Source organism: Phallusia mammillata, chromosome 1 (assembly GCF_965637545.1).
Source record: "Phallusia mammillata chromosome 1, kaPhaMamm4.hap1.1, whole genome shotgun sequence".
NCBI lineage: Eukaryota > Metazoa > Chordata > Ascidiacea > Phlebobranchia > Ascidiidae > Phallusia > Phallusia mammillata.
In genome coordinates, this window is record NC_137252.1 from 30772250 (window position 1) to 30794023 (window position 21774).

The following is a 21774-nucleotide window of genomic DNA, read 5'->3' on the forward strand; positions in this document are numbered from 1 at the left end:
AATAGTGAGCCTTGTGTGGCGTAACAATGGGTTAACAGTAGGTAATTCGTCAGGGCTCAGAGCATTCATAACCGAAGCGTGATTTAGATGGATAAGTTTTGAGGTAGGTGTTGTACAGAAGGCACTGTTTGGTTACTACAGACCCGAGCTCAACATAACAGTAAATTTGCGAGATCACTGCAGTGCAGTAATAGTATGTGAAAAGAAGTGTTATTTCCAACTGACAGGTGCAGTGACTGTGTTAAGGTAAAGCAATAAAAGTATTGTTACTCTTGACCATCTGTAAACAGTTACTCAGTTTCATAACTTTAGTTACTTCGTTTGTGGACTCTGCCCTTCAACCTCGAAAGTTTAGGACTTTCGTCTTGTTCGTTTGTGCCTGGCACTTTAAACATGTACAATAAAAGCCGGCTCTCGTGTATCCAAAACACCGACTACAAGGTTCTGTACTCGATCTACAGTTTAAATAGAGCTTATTGTTCCGGTACTCGTAGAAAGGTAAAACTGCACCTGGAACAAAATTTAGTGCTTCCACTATGTTCCGCCCTTCAAAATCAGGAATAAGTTTTTCTTCAAATCAATATAACAAATCCATATAGGGCAAAAATCCAGGTTGCAGAAACCGATCGCTTATGTCTGATATTGGATAAATATTTCGTTTAATATTTCGGCGCTCCTCTTTCGTTTAAAGGGCCCTTGAAAAGTGATCGGGGTTGTTAAACACACGCTCGACGCGTTCATGTCACTGTTGAGCGACAGGTTGCCAGCGTAAGGGGACACCGATGCTCACAAATTAGATACAGAAAACTGTGTAACGATTTTTGTGCCCTTCTCGTCTTACACAAGTGGGCTTGGATGTAGGCCGCTTCGGAAAACTTATCGCTAAATTGTGTTTGAAGTTAGATAAGTTTCGGTTACCCGTGCTGCAATAATGGATCAATCTGATAAAGAGGATAGGAGGAGTTTAGGATCACCATCTAAACCGGAAGAGGAAAAAGCAAGATCAAGAACATCGTCCTCATCTTCGTCAAGAAGTTCTTCTTCGTCGTCTTCGCATTCAAGCTCTTCAGGTACGTAGTTAATACAGAACTTAGCATAGTATTTATATCTTCCCAGTTAAATTAAACTAACAGATTTGAGCATGTCAGAAATATTGTTTTCACTGGGGCAGATTTAATCCTCAAACAAGAAAACAGGTTAAACTCGTATAGAGGTCAATGTATTGACACTATACGTTCTTTGCAAAGAAATGGTAGTTGCCGAAGTCCAATAAATTAAATATATAAACAGAAGATGTCTGCTTTGACATGCAAGCTACGACAGCTAACTAACCTTAGTTCTTACCTATAGGGTGTCAGTTATTTATAGTTTTCGGGCATTTTTGGTTAACGATCACAAATACAAAAAACGTTTTGCTCATTTAAATGAATGGGCAAAAACGCAACGAATACTGGCAATGAGCCCGAAATATGCTAGCCTACAACCACGGCCAATAACAAAACTGGGTTGCTTGACCAAGCAAATTTTTAATAAAGAACCTATAAAACATTGGTGCTCTACACCAGGTCTGGAATAGTAACGAATTTTATAATATAAAAGTGTTAACATTTTTGTAGTGACCACCTTTTTTCCGGAGACACAATAAGTGGCCATCACCACAGTAACTAAAGCAGTTACCAATTTGTGCATTTAATATTCCTTTTCCAAGATGATTTTTGTAATCAGTTAAGTGTTAATCGGAGAGTTTGTTCGGGTAAACGTTCTTGTTATGGCAAAAGTATAGGAATGTAACGTATTGCTGTTGAATACATGGCCTGTGTTTGGACAGCGGGCTACCTACAAAGCGACCGTGTTATTATAGACATCGCACGGACGAGTCCTCGTGAAATCAGAGACCTTGGTTCACAAAACACACACGCACACATATAGCGTAAGCCGTGCCCGAAAAACTCAGGCACAAACTTCGAGGCCGAGGTCTGTGAAAGTCGTAAATTATATTTGCGCGCAGATTCTGACACGGAGAAGCCGGAACCGCAACCAGAAAAGCCGGATATTTTGAAGCTCCATTCGTCGGTGAGTTTTAGTCATTTATTAGTTCCTGAGAACGGTGTGCTTTGGTCCTTTACATAACGAATCAAGTGTTTGCACCTGTGGGCTAGGCCTCGGCAATGGGTTTGAATATTAACTTTTGCGGCTTGTAATGGTCTTATTCTTGGCGATAAAGTATTATTGACGTTTGCGTCTCGAGAATATAGATGTCGATTTTAGCAAACTTTATTATTCCAACAATCTATTTTAGACAACAAATTGTGATAATAAGCAGTAGAACGTTTGCATACCATACAAGAGCTAACACAATGCTTTGGAAACAAGTGAAAAGTCATTTTGCTGCAGTATGGAACAATACAATAGTATAAGTTGCCCTTTTGTGCTTGAACAAACATTCCACTTGGTTTTATCGCCATATTTTACTACCATGGTTGTTAAAGGAGTTATCTGTGCGCTAGTTTTATAGCTTTGGGCTGTTTGCATCTTTAAAGTAGAATAAATGGAACAACGAACTTCGTTTTGGCAAACATGCTTCTTAAAAAAGATCTAACTGAGAATGCAAAATAACTTTCAAGTAACAGAATCAGTCAATAAATTTACATTAAAAAAAATATATTTCGCCCAACTGGCAGCTTTAGTTTCCACAAAATCACAGGATAAATTCAGCTGTTTCGCACCGGTTTTATAGAACCGTCTCACGAAATTTTATGAGAACCAGTTAGCATTACTATAGTTACTGTCAATGGACTTTTTGTAACAGAACCGGCTGAAAAAAGAATTTTGAATCCCACCACTGAATAAAAGATGTCCAGTATAATCACTATAGCGTGGATAACAACCGTTGTTGCTTTTTATCTTTTATGGACTTTTTATTGGAAGTGTTGTTTTTAATAATATTTACCTTTTGCCGAGTTTAGTTTTGTTTTTTAAAAGTGTTTGTTACATTTCAGTCGCGATCCCGATCATCTTCGTCTTCCAGTTCAGGATCAGAGAAACGGGAGGAAGAGATCCGACCTCCATCCGCTGCATCTTCATCCCATCACAGTCTTCCTGCTACTAAAGATGAGCCTGGAACTTCCACCATAACAAAAGTAGAGTCAGATCACAAAGATGTAAGATGGATTGCGAAATTCACTTGATCACTGAAACTGTTTTGTTGGTTTATGTAAAAACCAGGGTTCTGTAACTATGGGTGTGAGAACCGTTCATAGGGAGTGCGTGTTCAATAGGGCTGGAGATTAAGAACTGCTTTTCTTAAACAATTCATAGAGGGATGCGAGACCTGGTAGGTGACTTCAAAGAGTTATGCATATAAAGCAAACTTTAGTATTTGCGGTGCCCAAAGCTACCCATTAGGGTTTCTTTTGGTGGTGTCTTTTTCGATCGAACCCAACCCTCTTCAGTAACACAGGTGGTTAGATTAGATGCCAACTTGACTGGTTCCACCAACGTTTTCCCAGTCTGGGCCAACCTTACCCTCTAATGTTAATCCACGTCACATGACGGTTAGCAGTAACGATGTAGCAGCAGCGCGTTAACTCACTATCCAACAACTGCGCCATTTATACTTTGTCGAGCTTTATAACGCCTTAATGTTGCAAAGCTATCTCCGAAAAGATGAAAATTTTACTGCCACTGTGTTGCTACGATTATTTCCCCGAGCGAAATAAATTCAACTCATTTTGGCCGGGTTGGGGAAGTTAATGTGAGTAATGTGACAGAACCAAAACCTTACGGTGAACGTTGCAAGAAGTAATATCTCCCGGTTCACGGCTGCCGTAAAATAAGTGCTTGCAGGTTTCCCAAAAGTATTTATGTGTTATTATTTTTGTTCAGACATCGTCCGAACACTCATCCAGTTCTGTCAGTGTACGATCCGCAGAAAAACCCACAGTGACGTCAGACACATCACGTGTTTCGACTCCGAAGCCCCGAACGCCGACTCCCCCACCTCCAAAACGCACAACACCAGAACCCCCTGTCCCAAAACGTGTCGTTACCCCTACCAAGGTAAAACGTAACAAAGTCGTATAAACTTTTTTTTCAAAAATCACACGGATCAGATTTGAAAGGCCCAATTCTCAATTTGTAGTGTGTCGTAAATTTACTTATTTTTGCAAGAATGCATTGGTATTACTCGGCAGCATTTAATTTCCCGGCCAAGAAAATTCGGTTCGGGGGAGGATTTGGGCTATAGCCTACACAGGGAAATGAAGAACATCTCAGGAAATCGACCCTTAAGGGTTAAATTTCAATAAATGTCATGTGAATTATTGTAGGCCATCGGGGTTATATTATGATCAAATGCAGTAAAAAAATCGTAATGTTTTTTCAGGCGCCATCAGTTCACTCTTCATCATCATCGGACTCATCATCATCAAGCGATTCGAGTAGTGATTCGGATTCCGAGAAGTCGGAAAAAAGTGTAAAACCGAAATCGGCGATTCGAAAAATGGATGACGATACAAAATCGCAGAAAAAAGTCCAAATATCAGGTATGGCGTGTTATTAAACAGCCACTCCAAGTAAATCCAAAAGTATGCCCTTTTCCTCATATAAACCACCTCTCATGGTACCACGGTGTTTCAAAGGGCAGAAAAATTCTCTCAGAAAATGAATTACGTAGTGTTATTTAGTCATCAATTATAACCAATACTAAAGACTTTTGTCACCACACTGTGACACTTATCGTCAGATAAACACAAACTTATATTTTATAGATGAAACTCCTGAGCGTCCGAAGGCAGCAAGCCCCAGAAGTGCAAGATTTACGAGGCCCAAGGAGGACAACAATCTCGAACCAGTGACAACCGAAATCATCATTGTCCGGTGGGTTTAATTCTACCACAAGAATTTCTCCTATTTTGTAGAAACAACACAAAAAACTTAGCCAAGTCTAAGTCTTCACAACAACCAATATGCCGCTAAGGCGAACGGACGGCCTCAAGTCATAAACAAATGCTTTATTTTACCTTTTTAACAAAGTTTCCTTGATAATGTGCAATATGTACAGGTCTTTGGCGATGCTTTTTTCATAAATTCCGCTATTTTTTCTTCCAGCAAAAAGCCCCGTTCTGCGCCGGCACGTTCACAAAGATATATGGCGGAAAGTTCCGACCTCAAATATCTCAAAAAAGAATGTGACAACTTGGAGAGAAAACTGAAGAAAACCGCCAAAGTTGCTCTCAACAAAAGACCGAAAGTGTAAGAGTTTAAATTAGGATTGGTCAGATTTTTTTGTAAACCATGATTGAATAGCTGAACTTATAATGTAAAAGCATAAAGGCATGACTTTTTAGGGCTGTTACTCCCGACAAACTCGATAGCCATACTAACCAGTGCGGTGCATCTTTTGTCACCAGCAGCACTGATAAAATCGTACAAGTCGAAACAATATGCACTGCAGTTAAACTTATGATATTTGTGAAAAACGTTTAGCGAACAAACACGTTAAATTGACAGTTATACAACGTCGAAAACGATATTTTCGAGATGCCACCACTTGCAACTCCATCACTCTTAGGTTTTTTGTCTCTTTAATCCGAGGTGATCAAAATCTTGTTTGTAGCCAACCATACACACCGTTCACGTGGAACAGTCTCGCACCATACTACAATACAGACACCTTGCGGTACCTGCTGGAAATGCCGGTCTGTGTGAGAAAAGGCTACAACAGTCGGGCTACTGCATCAGGAATGGTAGATCCAGAAGTATCATGGAAAATGGATCAGTGCGTATTACACTTTTTAATCGTAGCTCTCAATCGATAATTAGGCTGTGATAAAAGCGTCATTTAACATAGATTTGGCCTGAAAACAATAGATCAATCAACAATTTTGTACCTTGTGAAAGACCCAAATAGCCGAAAAAGTGTGTTACTATACCAGCGAAACGTACTGTACAAAAATATACTCAAGCATCCTCCAACAATAAATGGTGAAATAAATTTCATTTTTCAGTTGCTTGACGCCAATCACGCCTTCTCGTCCTGAACTGTTCAGGCAACATTACGCGAGACGGCGGTAAGTAGGCTTTATATGCTTGTAAAGGAAAATTTCATGACAGCCATGTTGTTCACAGAACAAGATCAGCAATGCCAAGGTTAACATCTGATAGAAGTCCGCTGAAAGCCCGTTTTCCTCCTGTGCAAAGGTCGCCCAGTGACCAGTAAGTGATGGTGGCGTGTTTGTGGTTACTTGTGAAAAGCATAACATACAGAGACGTTTTTTCTTTGATTTCTTACCTTTCATTCTTTGCATGTCATGTATTAAGCCAACAAAGCTGATAGTAACCATCTTACCTTGCATTTTGTGTTCTCATTTACCTTTGCTTAGTTGCCATTGATAATTAAAAGTAAAACTTTCCAACAATACCGGATTTTTTTGCAGGAAAACAAATGGGTCCAGACCTACAAGTACAAAGTCTGCCAAGAAGGGATAAATTTAAAGAATATGCTGTTTTGTGTTGCCACTGCACTTAAATATAGCTCTATGCTTTTTTGCGAAATATATTCATACATTTATATGTGCCAAGTTGTTTCAGTGCTCATTTGTGGCTAAATATTTTTGCTGTACAGTATATGACAGAAAAAAATCAAACAAAAGTATCACAGTGCGAAGTGGTGTATCAAATTTAAAAGGCAATGTTAGAAATTGTGTCATTCCATCAAAATAGTGAAACAGACAAAGAAGTGATAAAAGCCATAAAATACAAGAAAATGATAAACAAACAAGTGCCATAACAAGGTAGGTGTGGAAAAGGCAGTTTCATTCATTTTGTGGTGCACCAGTTTTCAAACCTTGCATGACTTGTCCAAGCATTTTGTTGCAAAGTGCGGCATATGGGTTTGACTGGATCAACTACAAAAATAAATGCTGGTGATATTTTTTCATACATGAGTACATATGCATTTGACCAATAAAATTAGTCATTTGAACATTCCCCTTTTACATGAAATGGAACCTATAGGGTTTTCATACTAAAAAGAATAAATTATGGTGTTTCAAATTTTAGCACAAACATACTTAAAGTAAACAAACGGATTTTAAACCTTTGCAACACTATTGAGACAAATTTAGAAATTGCAGTTATATCACTAAACCTTTACATCTAAACTTAGATTGGTATGACCATAAAACAACACAGTCCAATTTTTTTTCTCCAAGGTTGAATACAAAACGACAATTTAGACATACACACACATGTATGCACAGCAGTTCAGCAACTTTTCCTTTGTGTTATAATTTATGTATGCACCGCAAAAACGATGAAAAAAATTTACCTCTTGTTTAGCAAACTTGCTTCCGAGCTTTGCTGCTTGTTTGAAATCACTTTCAGCTGCAGATGTGTCACCGTTTAATTTCATTATAAGCCCTCTCTGGGTAAAAGCAAGGCTTGCTACTTTGCCTTCTCCATTAGTCAATGTTATGGCAGCATTTAGATCCTCAAGAGCCCCTAAAACAAAGATCATATTGAAACTGCACTATATCAGTCCGCGATTGCATTTGCCAAAAATGTTTTAACAGTAGCTCAATCACTAATTGTAAATTTGGTCTATACAATAAAGACTGATATGGCATTTAGCACAGAATCGTAGTAGCAGTTTTTTCACCAACCATCAATGTCTCCACTGATGCGACGAGCTTGTGCACGGTTATTGTAACCTGAAGCACGCTGGGGTAACATTGTAATTGCTTGATCAAAACATTTCATAGCCTCCTCTGTGTTTCCAGTTTCCGCAAATGTGACTCCTTCCTTTTCTAATCGCTTGACTTCTGCAAGTTTTATTTGGTCAAAAGTCTCATCTGTAACAGTATCTGCAAAAAAAAATGAAATAAGTATGTTGGAGCACTGAGACATTTTATACCAGAGTCGCTAAGTTGTAAGTCTGGCTATATTGGTTTAAATTTCAATAAAACAGGCTTGATTTGGGCATAACTTTACGCTTGTCATCATCTTCACTGACTTTTTGGCTTATTGGTTGCAAATCTGTGCCAGCAAAAAACTGCCTTTTATCTGTACTTTTACGTCCGTGGCGTATAAAATTGGATCTTTATTATGTGAATATAATATGGTGTTGTACATTTGGCGCTTGAAAGACGAACCAACAACTACAGTATGTAACAGCAGACAGTTAAGAAATACATTACCGTAATCTTGGCTAGCTTCGGCCTCATCGTCTCCACTTAGAGGCAGATTGGGGTTGATAATCATCTGTAACACTTGCTTGTCATTTTTACAAATTACGGAATCCATTTTAAACGTACACGTTCACAGTTGTTAATCGTTTAATCAATGTAGCTACAATGCAATGGAAAATACGCCCACTTCTGCCAGCACTTTCAGCCAATCGCCTTGCCTCGAGCTGCGAAAACTTTAATCATAGAAATCGTACCGATTTATTATTATTTTTCAAAGTAATTAACTTGAGTAGAGGTAGTTTTTAAGCCTCTTTGCCTAAACTCACAACACTTTTATTTGTGCAAAAATAATAATAATAACCAGAAGATTATCTGAAGGAAGCCATGTCATTTTGACATGCACCCAAGCTCCACCAATACACTACAAGCAAATCTTTTTGGCCCTCTTGGCGTTAGAATTCTTGATTTTGTTTGACACTGCATGCCTTTTCCACACATTTTTTAGACACCGATAGTTTTAGCTTGCTAATTCTTGTCAATTACAATAGCAGGTACATAACCATAACTCATGCGTAAAATTCAAAAGCGTATTCATGCATATTAATCAGCTAATGCAGAGGCAGGACGTGTAGCAATCTTGCACAGCAGTTTCCGCAATGTATTCCTGCAGCAAGATTAAGTAATGTTCGAAATCAGGAATTCGGAAGGTTGTGTAGTGGTAAGACAATAATTTCAATGCATTAAATGTAATTGTGAAATAAATTTTATTAGAAAGGAAATGAATTTTTTTCACACTACGACCTATTTAATAATCTTACAACACAATTAAATGAAATATGATGCACTAGTATGTAGTCAGAAAAAAAGTTTTTGGAAAATATAAACTATTCTCTCATGTTGTTTACCACCAAGTTACTATAACATTATTACAATTTCTTCAAAAGCACTGTCTGTAGCATTCCTTTAAAGGTTTTGTAACAATCAAGTGTGGCAATGGATGAAAAAGAAGTTCCACCCAAAATATTGGAATATGTGATTAAAAATGCTACAAAGGGTGATGTAAACAGTGTTATTGATACCATTGATTATTTTTGCCTCAACTTTGCAAGAGAAACAATAAATGTTGGGATAACAAAAGGCAAACACTTGGATGACATGGTGAAAGAATGTAATCCAAAGTTGGCCCTAGAACTTGGTGCTTATGCAGGTTACAGTGCATTAAGAATTGCTCGTGCCTTACCTGGTGATGGAAAGCTGTACTCTATTGAAATAGATGAATCACATGCTGAAGTAGCAAGAAAAATGATTACACTTGCTGGAATGGAGAACAAAGTAACAGTGATCAATGGAAGTAGCCAAGAAGTTCTTAAAACTCTTACACACAAATGCTTTGATTTTGTGTTTTTGGATCATGAAAAAACTTTGTACAAACCAGATCTTTTGCTGTTGGAAGAATTGAAGCTGATTCATAACAGAAGTGTTGTTGCAGCTGATAATATTATTTTCCCGGGATGTCCAGAATACCTGGAGTATGTCAGAAACAGCCCAAAATATGATTGTCAAACATTCATGGGTACACTGGATTATCTTGATTCACCAGATGGAATTGAAAAATCTGTGTACAAAATCTAAGATTTGTTACACTCACAATTACTTGTTTATTTTTGTTGAGTTGATCAAACTGTAAATATTAACATAGATTTAACTGGTACAGCATTGTTAAACCTTGTTTTGTATGGACCTTGTGCCTTCTATAAGCTTATTTACATACCTCAATTTTAGTATGTCTCGACCTCAAAACTGCACCATAATGAATGTTAGCAACAACAAAATTAACCACCTACCACTTCTGTGTTATTTTCACCACTTGAGACTGCCAGTAAGATTACATACATATTGCTGCAAGCATGGATTTGCCAGTCATAAGGACGCCTGGTCTTTTCCTATTTACATCAGTTTTATTTTTTAATACACAAAGCCAATTACACCCTTGATTCTTAGCAACACAATAGCTTGTATTACCTGTGTAACTGTAGTGTGTTTAACCTCGATGCACAAAATGCCTTCTCCAGTCTTTCACGTTTAATAATGAATGATCAAGCTTTGCTCGTATGTATATTCTGTTATTGTATTACAGTTGCATTGCTACGGTTCAATTTGCCTGTCAAATAAATTCCACTGAACAAACACGAGAATGATTACTGTCCTTTAATATTGCTTGAATTGCTCCAATCCCCGTCCAGTGTACATCGGAAAACGTAAAAAGGCGGGATGTTAAAAACCTTGCACATAGAAATCGTAGTAAACTGTCAAGTTTTCTGCAAATGCGGAAACTCTGTGATTCTTAACCTTTTCAGATCATCTTTACCTCATAAACGTCCTCGGCCTCAATAAAATGATGGATTTAAGTAAAGATTATTTTGTCGTAAGTTGGTCGCAGACTTAATTGTAAGTCTTTTACGCAGTCCGCGGACTCTAATTTGAGAAACAAAACCTCTCAAACACATTCCCAATTATCACCAGTGCCATATGCTATCTGTGATGTCACCATACACATCTTGCGTTAATTTTTTCCTTCGTGCTTAAATAAACCCCGTTTTAAGCACAGTTGTCAACCCGCACTGATGATGACAACAGCGATTGATGAAACATCTGCAGGATTTAGGCTGTTCAAAGTGCACAAGATCTCTAGCCTGTGGCAGGTATGATTTTTTTATCACATTCTAAATAGCCGCTGGATGCTTTATTTAGAAAACGGCATGATTTGCTGCAGAGTGATGAATATAATGTTTTAGCCACTCATCGTAATTTGCCCTCAGACAGGCCAATTATAATTTAGGCCATAGTTCACGAACGCCGTGCTCCGAAGAAATCTCTGTGACAAAAACATTACCAAATTAAGCTACAAATCGTCGTGTTTCAAAAACGCGCTTTACTAGGAATCGCCACTTCTTATGTTCGCATACGGTATACCTATAGTTTTTGTACGGCCTCGTTTTCGTCACGTAAAGCAGAGTGTTGTTTTCAGGGCAGTCGCTTAATCATTAATTTGTAATTGTAGATCAAATTACTTTGTTATATATCTAGAACGGGTTAGTTTTGTCCCACTTACAATACTGTTTTCATGCATGCATTCAACAAGTTATAAATACACTATGTTTAATTCCTATTATTACAATTTTATTTACTTCCGTCGGTCATTGTAGACAGGGGGTACGAGAAAATTTTATGAAAGCTCAAAGGGTACGACCGCAAAAAAGGTTAAGAAACACTGATGTAGGCTATATACTGGCGCAAAGCTGTAAAAGTTGTTTTAGCACACCACAAACGAAACGCGATGTTTGCATTGTACAACCTCGGCTGCACTAATGACTATATGCAGCAATCCAACAAATTTGCCATATATAGCCTGGGATCGCAAGCATCAGCGTTTTCTGGGGGGTAATTCAGTCATGTGTGCGCTAATAACGTTGGTGCACTGACTTGTACAATGGTTTCCTCTTTTCAAAGCAGCGGTTTGGTTTGCAGCGTTTAAAAACGGCAAATATATGCAACAAATTGCAATTCTTTTTAGGTTAAACAGTGAACGGATTTGTAGCGGTTGCGGTATAATTTGTGCAAATTTCAAATAGTAGCTTACGTAATTAACTCATTTTAACTTGCTAGCTCAAAGCTCGCAGTCAAATGGTGCAACGGTTTTATTCAACTGGATTGCAAAATCATGTTTGAACTTTTAAATATTTCCTGTTGCAGTTAATTAAGTAGATGCCAATTTTGCTGTGATTGGACGCTGCTTTGTGTGGTAATTGTGCAAGAGCACATGTATACGATTTAACGCCTTTATGCGGGGTATATATAAAACCGCACTGGTTCATTTCGATCTCTATCTTCTTTGTTCACCACCATGTCATTGATATTATGCATTTTTACCTTTAAAGGTTTTGTAAGAATTAAGTGTGATAATGGATCCAACAGTAGTTCCCTCTAAGATATTAGAATATTAAAAATGCTACAAAGGGTGATGTAAATAGTGTTATTGACACCATTGATTATTTTTGTCTCAACTTTGCAAGAGAAACAATGCATGTTGGGATAACGAAAGGAAAACACTTGGATGACATGGTGAAAGAATGTAATCCAAAGTTGGCCCTAGAACTTGGTGCTTATGCAGGGTACAGTGCATTAAGAATTGCACGTGCCTTACCCGATGATGGATAGCTGTACTCTATTGAAATTAAAGAATCACATGCTGAAGTAGCAAGAAAAATGATTGCACTTGCCGGAATGGAGAACAAAGTAACTGTGATCAATGGAAGTAGCCAAGAAGTTCTTAAAACTCTCACAAACATGTGCTTTGATTTTGTGTTTTTGGATCATGAAGAAGTTTCTCTTTTACCAGATCTTTCACTGTTGGAAGAACTGAAGCTGATTCATAACAGAAGTGTTGTTGCAGCTGATAATATTATTTTCCCGGGATGTCCAGAATACCTGGAGTATGTCAGAAACAGCCCAAAATATGATTGTCAAACATTCATGGGTACATTGGATTATCTTGATTCACCAGATGGAATTGAAAAATCTGTGTACAAAATCTAAGGTATAACATTTGTTACTGTTTGCCATTCCGTTTTGTGAAGCTTTTTGTATAATTATTTTAACAGAGGTTGTTGAACTTTTGAAAATAACACCGCGTTCTGAAAAATTTCAGCTATTCTTCTGCTAGTCTCTGCCACATCAGCAGAGTTGTAGGTTGGCCCAAACTCGAAGGTGCAAACCCGTCACCCGTCACAAACGTATTTAAGAAAAATATTTTTATTTATTTATTTTGTGTTTACAATTTTATTGGGCCTCCAGCGCTTGTCCTACTGACTTACTCCGCCGTTTTTAACATAGTCCAAGCTCAAACTTTTTAAGCAGCCAACACAATAATTACCGTACTCTGTAGTATGTGAATTAACCAGGTGTGTCGAAACATCTGTGTACAAAATCTAGCATTTTCTAATGTTGTACATAAACCTTGTGCAGATCAATGGAAACAAACTTTCCGCTACTTTTGTTGTTGATTTTGCTTTGGTTTACCGAGCCAGAGGACTCCATCGATATATTTTCTCTTAGAAACTAAGATGTTTCTATAACTCCTCGAAACGGAAGTGCTTAATTTAAAACACTGTCTGGTCTGACTTTGGGTATACCCATGTGCAGTCACTTTTACTTTAAACAAGTGTTTCTTAAACTTCTCTTTAGTCTCGTAAACGACTTGTTAATTTCAAAACGATCTTTTTATTAAAAAAACTCGATGACAGTTTAAGCTCGGATTTCATGAAACAATGAATAACGAAAAAATGTGTATAAACTGGCGACCGTGGTTTAAAAAAACTCTTTCACTGAAACAACAACTCTAATTGAATTTTGGGGTACTGGGGATATACATTAGAAACATAATATACATACGCGTCAAATAGTTGGGCTTATATAGTGCGCAAACAATTGAAAAGCAGAAGCAAAGTTGTAATTTTAAACTTGTTTTTGCACACAATGAACGAAACGCGATGTTTGCATTGTACAACCTCGGCCGCACGAATTACTGCGCAGCAAACCAAGAAATTTGCCATATATAGCCTGGGATCGCAAGCATCAGCATTTTTTTGGCAGTTCAGTCATGTGTGCTAATATATGACATTGGTGTGCAGACTTGTACAATGATTTCCTCGTTTTAAAGCAGCGCTTGATAAAGGCAAAGATATGTAACAAATTGCAATTCTTTTCAGGTTAACAGAAGTTCAAATAAAGGCAAGTGTAAAAAACATGAATGTTCAGGATAATATGTTCTTGTTCTGGATGATTCCTGTTTAACTCCAAAGTGTAGACTATAGCTCAGCGTATCTACAATGGGTGCTTCCTAAATGTTGGTTAATAAAAAATTGCTTATCGCAGAAGTATTTTAAAATGTCAAAGTAGGTACATGCCGTAAATATATTTATTGGCCATGATTGTTGGTTGGTATAATATGCATTGTTTTTGTTTAAAGTTACGGGTTGTGATAGGTGTCGACATGTCTCTTAATGTGGATTTTACAGTTTCTCAAAAACTGGTGGAATATGTGATTAAAAATGCCACGAAGGGTGATGTAAACAGCGTTATTGACACCATTGATTCCTTTTACATTACTTTTGCAAAAGATACGTTCAGTGTTGGAATAACAAAAGGAAAACATTTGGAAGATATCGTAAAAGAATGCAGCCCAAAGTTAGCCCTAGAACTTGGTACCTATAGTGGATATAGCGCCTTAAGAATTGCCCGTGCCTCACCTGATGGTGGAATGCTGTACTCTGTTGAGCCAGATGAATTAAATGTTGAAAAATCGAGAAAGATTATTGACTTTGCCGGAATGGGCAACAAAGTGACTGTTATCAGAGGATATAGCACAAACGTAATCAGGTCTCTTACAATTCCATGTTTCGATTTTGTGTTTATGGATCACATGAAGGAGTTGTACAAGCCTGATCTTTTGCTATTGGAAGAACTGAATCTGATCCACTACGGAAGTGTGATTGCAGCTGATAACATTATTTGGCCTGGATGTCCGGATTATTTGGAATATGTCAGAAACAGCCCAAAGTATGAATGTCAAACCTTTATGGGAACACTGCGATACACAGAATCACCAGATGGAGTTGAAAAATCTGTGTACAGAATATAACATTTGTTACTGCTTGCAATTCCGTTTTGTGAAAGCTTTTTGTATAATTTTTAACCGCGTTCTTTAACACTTCGCATGTACAAAAGCTCGGTTATTCTACTAAATTGATACTGCGAGGCTATACAATATTAGAGCGGGGCTCTAGGCGGGCCTAATTACTCGAAAGTACAAACCCGTACCCAGTTACGAACATAGGATATTTTGAATATATTTATTTTGTATGAACAAGTTTTTTGGGCCTCCTATACTGACTTGTTACGCTGTTTTTAACACAGTGCATCAAGCGCAAACTTTGTAAGCAGCCGCAACACACCAATAACCGTAATCTATGGTATAGCAATGCTTATTGTGCACTCATGTGTGTAATGCTTCACACATCAATCTAATGTTGCATTTTCAGGGATAGCGATTGTTCTTGTAGTGCAGCGCGCTTTGATTTGTTTGTCTTGCAAAATAAACTCAGCATAACCCAAACGAAAACAACAACTGGTGTTTTGGACAAATATAAAACCTTCGCTATTAATTTATTAGCCAACAAAAAAGGGAAAATCGGAGTTGGTTCAAACCTCATAACCTTTTAGTTTAAGACTGGTTGCATATAACCTACATCAATAAATTCAAGTTTGTTGTAGAGGGCTATCCTTTTCCGATAATGGGTGGAGGTTAGGTCGGTCCAAAGAAACCAGAGAAACCAATAAAAAGTCCATACAAAACAGCTCTCAATTAATCGTGCCTCCGGTACCGGGGTAATACCAGACGGCGTGGGGATGTGTCGTGCTTTTTGTTTGCAGCATGGCTTGGGCCAAGCTAAGGCGATGTCCGGCACAAACCATGTTGTTTTAATCATTTAATGGTTGCCTATTTACCGAACAATGAAGGTGATGTTTGGTTGCCTGGCCAAAATGATAAATATAAGAGAAGTAAGAAAAACGTGGCATTTTGGGGAAATGCACGAAGACAAAAACCATATCCATGATGGCAATTCTGCTTTTAAAGACACAGAAAAAATATTTCCACTGCCACGGATTAATGACCGAATACAAGGCAAAAGTGGTAGGGGAAGTCCCCATAAAATGTCTGCAAGTATTGGTGAATTACAGATCCACTGCCCCGCTAGCATTTTTGATATGGCTGCAAATCAAGAGGAGTGGATATTAGGTGTTTCCAAAAGTCAAACCGATTCAGACATATATTCAGCACGAAGTTGGCTTCTGACTGCGAAAACAATTTTTCCGCAGAGTTTCCGATTACAGGTAAAACTTACAAAAACAATAAACACCATTTCAAGTATTGATGCGTGAGAGTCCAGCGCACAAAATGTGTTATATTTTTGAAATCCAGGGTCCTTCTTGCTGTGCACTTTCTGCACCCCCTTTTATAGTGGCCAGATGAGTAATAGGTATCCCATGTACTGTTTTACACATACATAAGATCAGTGGTGGGGTTCCGCCGGTTCTATAGAAGCGTCTCACGAAATTTTATGAGATCAGTGAACCGGTTAGCATTACTGGTTACTGTAAATGGAATTTGTAACAGAACCGACTGAAAAATATGACTTTTATGACAGAGCCGACTGACAAAAAGTTTGAATCCCACCACTGCATAAGATTAACAGATTGTTTGGTTCAAACCTTGGAACCCCATCATTTTTAATAAACATTCTGTTTAGATTGAGGAATATCATTTGGAACTCAGGAAGAAAAACACAGAAGAATGTGCCCGGGTTCTGAACGAAATGTATGATTATCAAATTTTATGTGGCAACTGTGTGACCTGACCTGCAGCCTTGTGTTTTTACAGATATCGCGATTTTTCAAATGAACCACAGCTTTGGAAAGAAATTGAGTTGCTTATAGAAGCTACAGAAAAATCAAATGATGACTTCAGAAAAGGTATTGCTTTAGTATTGATTATCAATAAATAAGTTTCAAATTTGATTTTGTTTAGAAATATTTGATCACCTTCCCCCAATCACACAACAGGGAATGATCATAGGCAGTGCAGAAAGTGTTGTCAATGTTGCTCATTACTGTCGTCTAATGCTGCTTCTCATGAACAAATTCCCTGAAACAATATCGAAGTATGGGGTAAGTATGATTTGCACAAAAACAGTTTTCACAATGCTGCTTCAAAGTCAAGAAAGCATGCCAGAGTTTTACTTTGCATCTTTAAATAAGATGTTTTCCTTACAAATGTTAGGTACCAGCCATTACAAACAAATCATTGCATGGTTTGGATAAGATCAAGTCATTTGAAAATAACAAATAAAGCAATGGAAATAATTTTGATGCTCATTTTTTAATTGCTTAATCAGCTTGTCTTTGCTGTCTGATTGTAAAGATATTTTAATCAAAATCTATTTTGATTGCAGTTGGCAATTACTGAAAAACTTGTTGAAACAGAGAGACGTGTTGCTGAAAACAACACAGTAAATTATTGCCGTACCTTGTTGGTCCGCAAAGTTCTTCCTGTGATATGTCGTTATGGAAATGTTGGAGTCTCCCATAAGCACTTCTATAAGTGGCTGCAGAAAGCAACCGAGTTTTATGCATGTTTCTTCACAGCAAGCGATGGTAAGTAACCAACTTGATCATGATATATTTTACGTTATTGAAGTATGCCCAACTTTATGATTGATGACGTTTAAGTGATTCATTTTTATTTGTTTGATACAAACTTGACTTATGTAGTTGTACAGTTATTTTTTTCTCGAGGTTTTTTCTATGCTTATTTTGTTTCTTCAAAAAAGTTTTAGTGAGTTTTTTTAATGGAACCAGAAAAGGATTATGGTATCCCACATTATGTAAAAAAAAATGTTAAATTTAAATGAAATGTGTTGAGTAGTTGTTTTATCCACAATGAGATAAAATCTAACATTTTTTAAAGATGCTGAAAGAAGAGAAAGTTGGACAGAGATGAGCAAGTTACTTTCTTGGATAGCTATGCGGTGTGAATGGAGTTTGGACAGTAACTCTTCAGACAAGTAACATTACATAATGTTTGTTGTTTAAATTGTTTTACTACATTCAATCAACAACTCATGCCTTGTACTGGTATTGTTGACCAGTTTAATCCACCAAATCTGCCCTCCATAACATTGTAAGGTTAGGCAGGTATTTCTAGCTTGGTGACTGTTTATCGGTCAATAATTATTTCTTTTCCAGGTGAATTAAAGTGAATGAAAGTACCCAACTTTGTGTTGCTTGTTTTGCATGTTGTACCTTGATATTGGTGTTGGATGATTTTAAACACACATTTTGTGCTTAGTGATTCTATCAGTGATCGGATGTCATTTATGCGAGACCTGTTTCGAAGAAGCAGAACAGACGTGGACGGAGCTGTCAATCGGAAACAAATCTTCTACTCCACAATCATACTTCTTTTTGAGGCAGCTTCCACATACATGTTGTTACTTGATCCATCAATATATGAAGGTAGAAAAAAGTTTTTTGTACTATAACTTTTTTATATATCTGAAGAAGATATATTGTGCTATTTAGTTTTGTTTTTCTTTTTTATCGCTAATCTTGTCAACAGAAAATGAGCATTAAATTTCTGATTAGGATGAAACATGTTTATTGGTTGATGTCATTGAGTTAAAAAATATAAGGGTTCTATCAGAACACTATCAAGAGTTTGTTTGCTTATAAATGTGTAAAATCTTAAAATCACAGAACTAAATCATTATAGAACTGTATACTTGGAGAAACATGTACAACTTAAAAGTTCAAATAACCCATTGCAATATTCGGTCGTAGAGTATTGATATCAGTTTTATAGTTAATTTCAGACAACAGCTCTACAGACCAGCCTTACATTCACATATGTGTTGTGGGAGACCAAGGGCAACCTCAGACATCACCTGGAATGCAGGGAGCTTCAAAACGAACTTCAGACTTAAGAGAAGCATACAATGTTGGAAAAGAAGCTTGGAATATTTTGCATTCCATTGATTCATTCGAAAAAGGTACTGAAATGAATCACATTTTTGTTGTATATCATTTAAAATACTTACTTGTAATATTTTATCCATTTTTTGTCAGCCGGTTCTATCACAAAAATTATATGTTTCAGGCAGTTCTGTTACAAAAAGTCCATTGACAGTAACCAGTAATGCTAACCGGTTTGCTGATCGCATAAAATTGTTCGTGAGACGTTTCTATAGAACCGGTGCGAACTGGCTGAATCCCACCACTGATTATTATCTTTCTTCGCACAATACTGAAATACATTTGGTTCCAAATACTGCTTGTTTTAGGTCTATAGGTGTTGTTGATTGTTTGCAATTTTGTACAGATTTCAACCATCTGACCCGAAGATGGAAATGTGAGCGGTGGTTGTGGTTTCAACTGTTTCTTGTTGACCTTCACAATATGGATGGCAATTATAAAGCAGCATTGAGCAGATTAAATGCAGTTGAGTCCAAACTTCAAGAGCTTTGGTAAGTACTAAAAAGTGATATCTTCAGAAAATCAATTCACAAAGCTCTTTTTTGCAACACAGTCCCCGAAAAGAAGTAATCTCTCGCATATACTGCCTGTTAGCGTCAACACTCTACTCCCTGGAAAAATTTCAAGTAAGGCGCCTAATACATGATTCTAAAATTTTGTCTTAAACCGCGTTATAACATCTTAGGAGTCATGTGAGTATATATTCCAATTGCTTTCCCACCTTCCCTATACTTATCATCCAAACAGCGAACAAGTGACGAGGCTACTTCCCTTGGGTAATCCGCAAAATCACGACCTTTTACTTGGTGGAGCCCAACCCAGTCTTCAATCTGTTGTGTTGAGTGTCGAAGACTTGCTTCCATTTTGGGTTCACGTTTTCATTTCAAGGTTTTTCATGTCTTTTGTAAATTACGCCATAACTTGCCGACGTAATTAGTGATTTTTGTTTAGTTTGGAGAGCGTGATGCGTTCGGTCGAGGACGACCAGGTGCTGGGTCACCTGATTATTTTGTCGCAGTATGATTGGCCACGCTGGAAGTCTCAAAGCAGCCGTGTGTTGACGCGCCTCGTAGAAAAGCGATCATTCAAGTTTGACTTATTTTTTCAATACGTTATCAGTAAGTTGAAAACAATGGCACGTTGTGAAGTATGTGCAACAGCGTGCATAGTTTTATTTCCATTAAGGACAGATACAAATCGGTGTTTATCAACGCGTTGTTCGCCAAAACCTTTGGTGCAAGATTAACAAGTATTAAATATACATTAAACAACATCAATCAATCACATAAGTTTAAGTATGCTTAAGATATATATTTCTTCCACACATATTATTACATTAATACAATCGCTGCTGAACTAGGTTATACATGGTGTAAAAAATCTGTTTCAGATATTGACATCCTTGAGGAAATAGCTTACATCAAGAATCAGGAAACGTGCAAACTTAACCTCAAGCAAAATCCCACAGAGTAAGAGCTGATTATCTTTTTCTTGTAACAATACTTTCAGTGTCAACAAACCAAACCCTAAAAGTTATTAATAATCTTTTCCTTTTCGAATTTCGCCCGTTGAAACAAATCGTAGCAGCACAATTAGAAAACAAAATATCTAAAACATTCCAAAACTAGGAAATTGTGTTTGTTGTTGGTGCGATATATCTGGTAACAACTTAGTTTCTTGTCCCCAGACGTGCTCACGTGACCCGGGGAGTGAACCGTGAAGCGGACGAGGAGTTCTGGAGTGCGATGAAGCGTAACGCACAGAGGAGTCGGGAATCGGCGGCAGATCTCGTTCATCGATACTTGTCGGAAAACCGAGAAGTGATATTATCGTGCATTAATATCGTCGAGCCCCGATAAAATACAACACATAAAATCTGGGAATTTGTTTGTGTTTGGATCAAGTCATGCAAATGGTATGATGTCGTAGGCAATTTCGTGACGTCACATACCTAGTGGTGACGCAACCGCAAGGATACAACAAATTTTGTCGCTGAACAATGTGAGCCTCATTGAAGATACATGCCCCAGTGTTTTTTTAAGGTCCCCCAAATTTCTCCAGCGGTTTCCCAAAATTTGCCAGTAGCCTAATAAATAATTCGTTTAAGCAAATATGGCTATTTTTGGTATTTAAATGAAACACTTGCGGTCTCTTAAAACTACTTAGCGGTCACCCAAACCAAACCTTAAAAAAAGGGCAGGAACTTGGCCGAATGGTCCGGCGCGCCTGACCCACATACAGACATAAAAAAAACCTGATCGGGATTCGTTCCCGGGAGAGTCCTGGGTTCGAACCCCGTGAAGAAAAAAAAAAAAAACCTTAAAAAAAAACCCTGCATGCCCCAACAAATAAGCTATTAGTGCCAGGCATAATGTATAAACGGGTTTGCGCTTTTAGCAATTTTTATCATAAATAATCGACGTTTCGACGTGGCTATGCAAGACGCCTTATCAAGATAATGCCATATCTCGCAGAAATTTGTTTTGCCCAAACAATATTCGTTTGTGCCCCAACAACTTAGCTAAAATGATTAAAAAAATATGAGAAAATTTAAATACAATACTGATGGTTCTGTAAAGACGAAATGTAAATGTATTGAAAAATCAAATGGTTTATATTCTTGCTTTTTCCTTCGAAACTCTCACACCAGCGCGAGTGAAACCGTGGAAGTTACAACAGTGTGTCTAACTTTAAATAGATATATTAACGGCACAACAAAACGGCTGCATAACATTGCAATGCAAATTTATACGGCATGTGGCGAGGGAAAAACAGTCGGAGCATAGAGAGTGGTTGATTATTGTGATTATAAATACTGTGTAACTTGGTTATGTCCTTTTACAGCGTTTGATTACAGTGGGTAAAAAGTTTATACAAAGTAGTGGAGAACTGCGTTTGCTTTCTGGTCCCTGGTTGAACCCGATAGACGATTATT

The 21774-nt window shown here is 37.5% G+C and overlaps 3 protein-coding genes and 3 pseudogenes across 4 annotated transcripts; 5 read left to right on the forward strand and 1 right to left on the reverse strand.

Moving 5' to 3' along the window:
* Positions 1 to 864: 864 nt before the first annotated feature.
* On the forward strand, positions 865 to 6577 carry LOC145211011 (uncharacterized). The gene is made up of 11 exons (XM_080080016.1): positions 865 to 1070; positions 2009 to 2073; positions 3000 to 3161; positions 3886 to 4059; positions 4385 to 4544; positions 4770 to 4878; positions 5110 to 5253; positions 5618 to 5779; positions 6009 to 6071; positions 6130 to 6216; positions 6438 to 6577. The coding sequence occupies exons 1-11, from the start codon at positions 932 to 934 to the stop codon at positions 6487 to 6489; spliced, it is 1317 nt and encodes a 438-aa protein (XP_079936142.1). The 5' UTR covers positions 865 to 931; the 3' UTR covers positions 6490 to 6577.
* Positions 6578 to 6655: 78 nt separating this feature from the next.
* Positions 6656 to 8442, reverse strand: LOC145237316 (tetratricopeptide repeat protein 36-like). Its single transcript, XM_080100130.1, has 4 exons — positions 8199 to 8442; positions 7665 to 7865; positions 7331 to 7503; positions 6656 to 6908 (listed from the first exon to the last, which is right to left on the reverse strand). Exons 1-4 carry the CDS (start codon positions 8302 to 8304, stop codon positions 6816 to 6818), a joined length of 573 nt encoding a protein of 190 aa, XP_079956256.1. The 5' UTR covers positions 8305 to 8442; the 3' UTR covers positions 6656 to 6815.
* Positions 8443 to 8763: 321 nt separating this feature from the next.
* On the forward strand, positions 8764 to 10351 carry LOC145237307 (catechol O-methyltransferase A pseudogene; annotated as a pseudogene). Its single transcript, XR_013861975.1, has 2 exons — positions 8764 to 8907; positions 9159 to 10351. The product of XR_013861975.1 is annotated as a catechol O-methyltransferase A pseudogene (transcript).
* A 1783-nt stretch (positions 10352 to 12134) lies between these two features.
* LOC145209011 (catechol O-methyltransferase A pseudogene) lies at positions 12135 to 12785 on the forward strand (annotated as a pseudogene).
* A 774-nt stretch (positions 12786 to 13559) lies between these two features.
* LOC145203093 (catechol O-methyltransferase pseudogene) lies at positions 13560 to 15283 on the forward strand (annotated as a pseudogene).
* Positions 15284 to 15748: 465 nt separating this feature from the next.
* LOC145203077 (integrator complex subunit 10-like) lies at positions 15749 to 20716 on the forward strand. Its single transcript, XM_080075832.1, has 14 exons — positions 15749 to 16142; positions 16559 to 16626; positions 16690 to 16781; positions 16837 to 16976; positions 17261 to 17462; positions 17776 to 17872; positions 18157 to 18323; positions 18680 to 18856; positions 19186 to 19330; positions 19393 to 19465; positions 19525 to 19727; positions 19791 to 19957; positions 20230 to 20308; positions 20527 to 20716. The coding sequence occupies exons 1-14, from the start codon at positions 15762 to 15764 to the stop codon at positions 20696 to 20698; spliced, it is 2163 nt and encodes a 720-aa protein (XP_079931958.1). The 5' UTR covers positions 15749 to 15761; the 3' UTR covers positions 20699 to 20716.
* The last annotated feature ends 1058 nt before the right edge of the window (positions 20717 to 21774 follow it).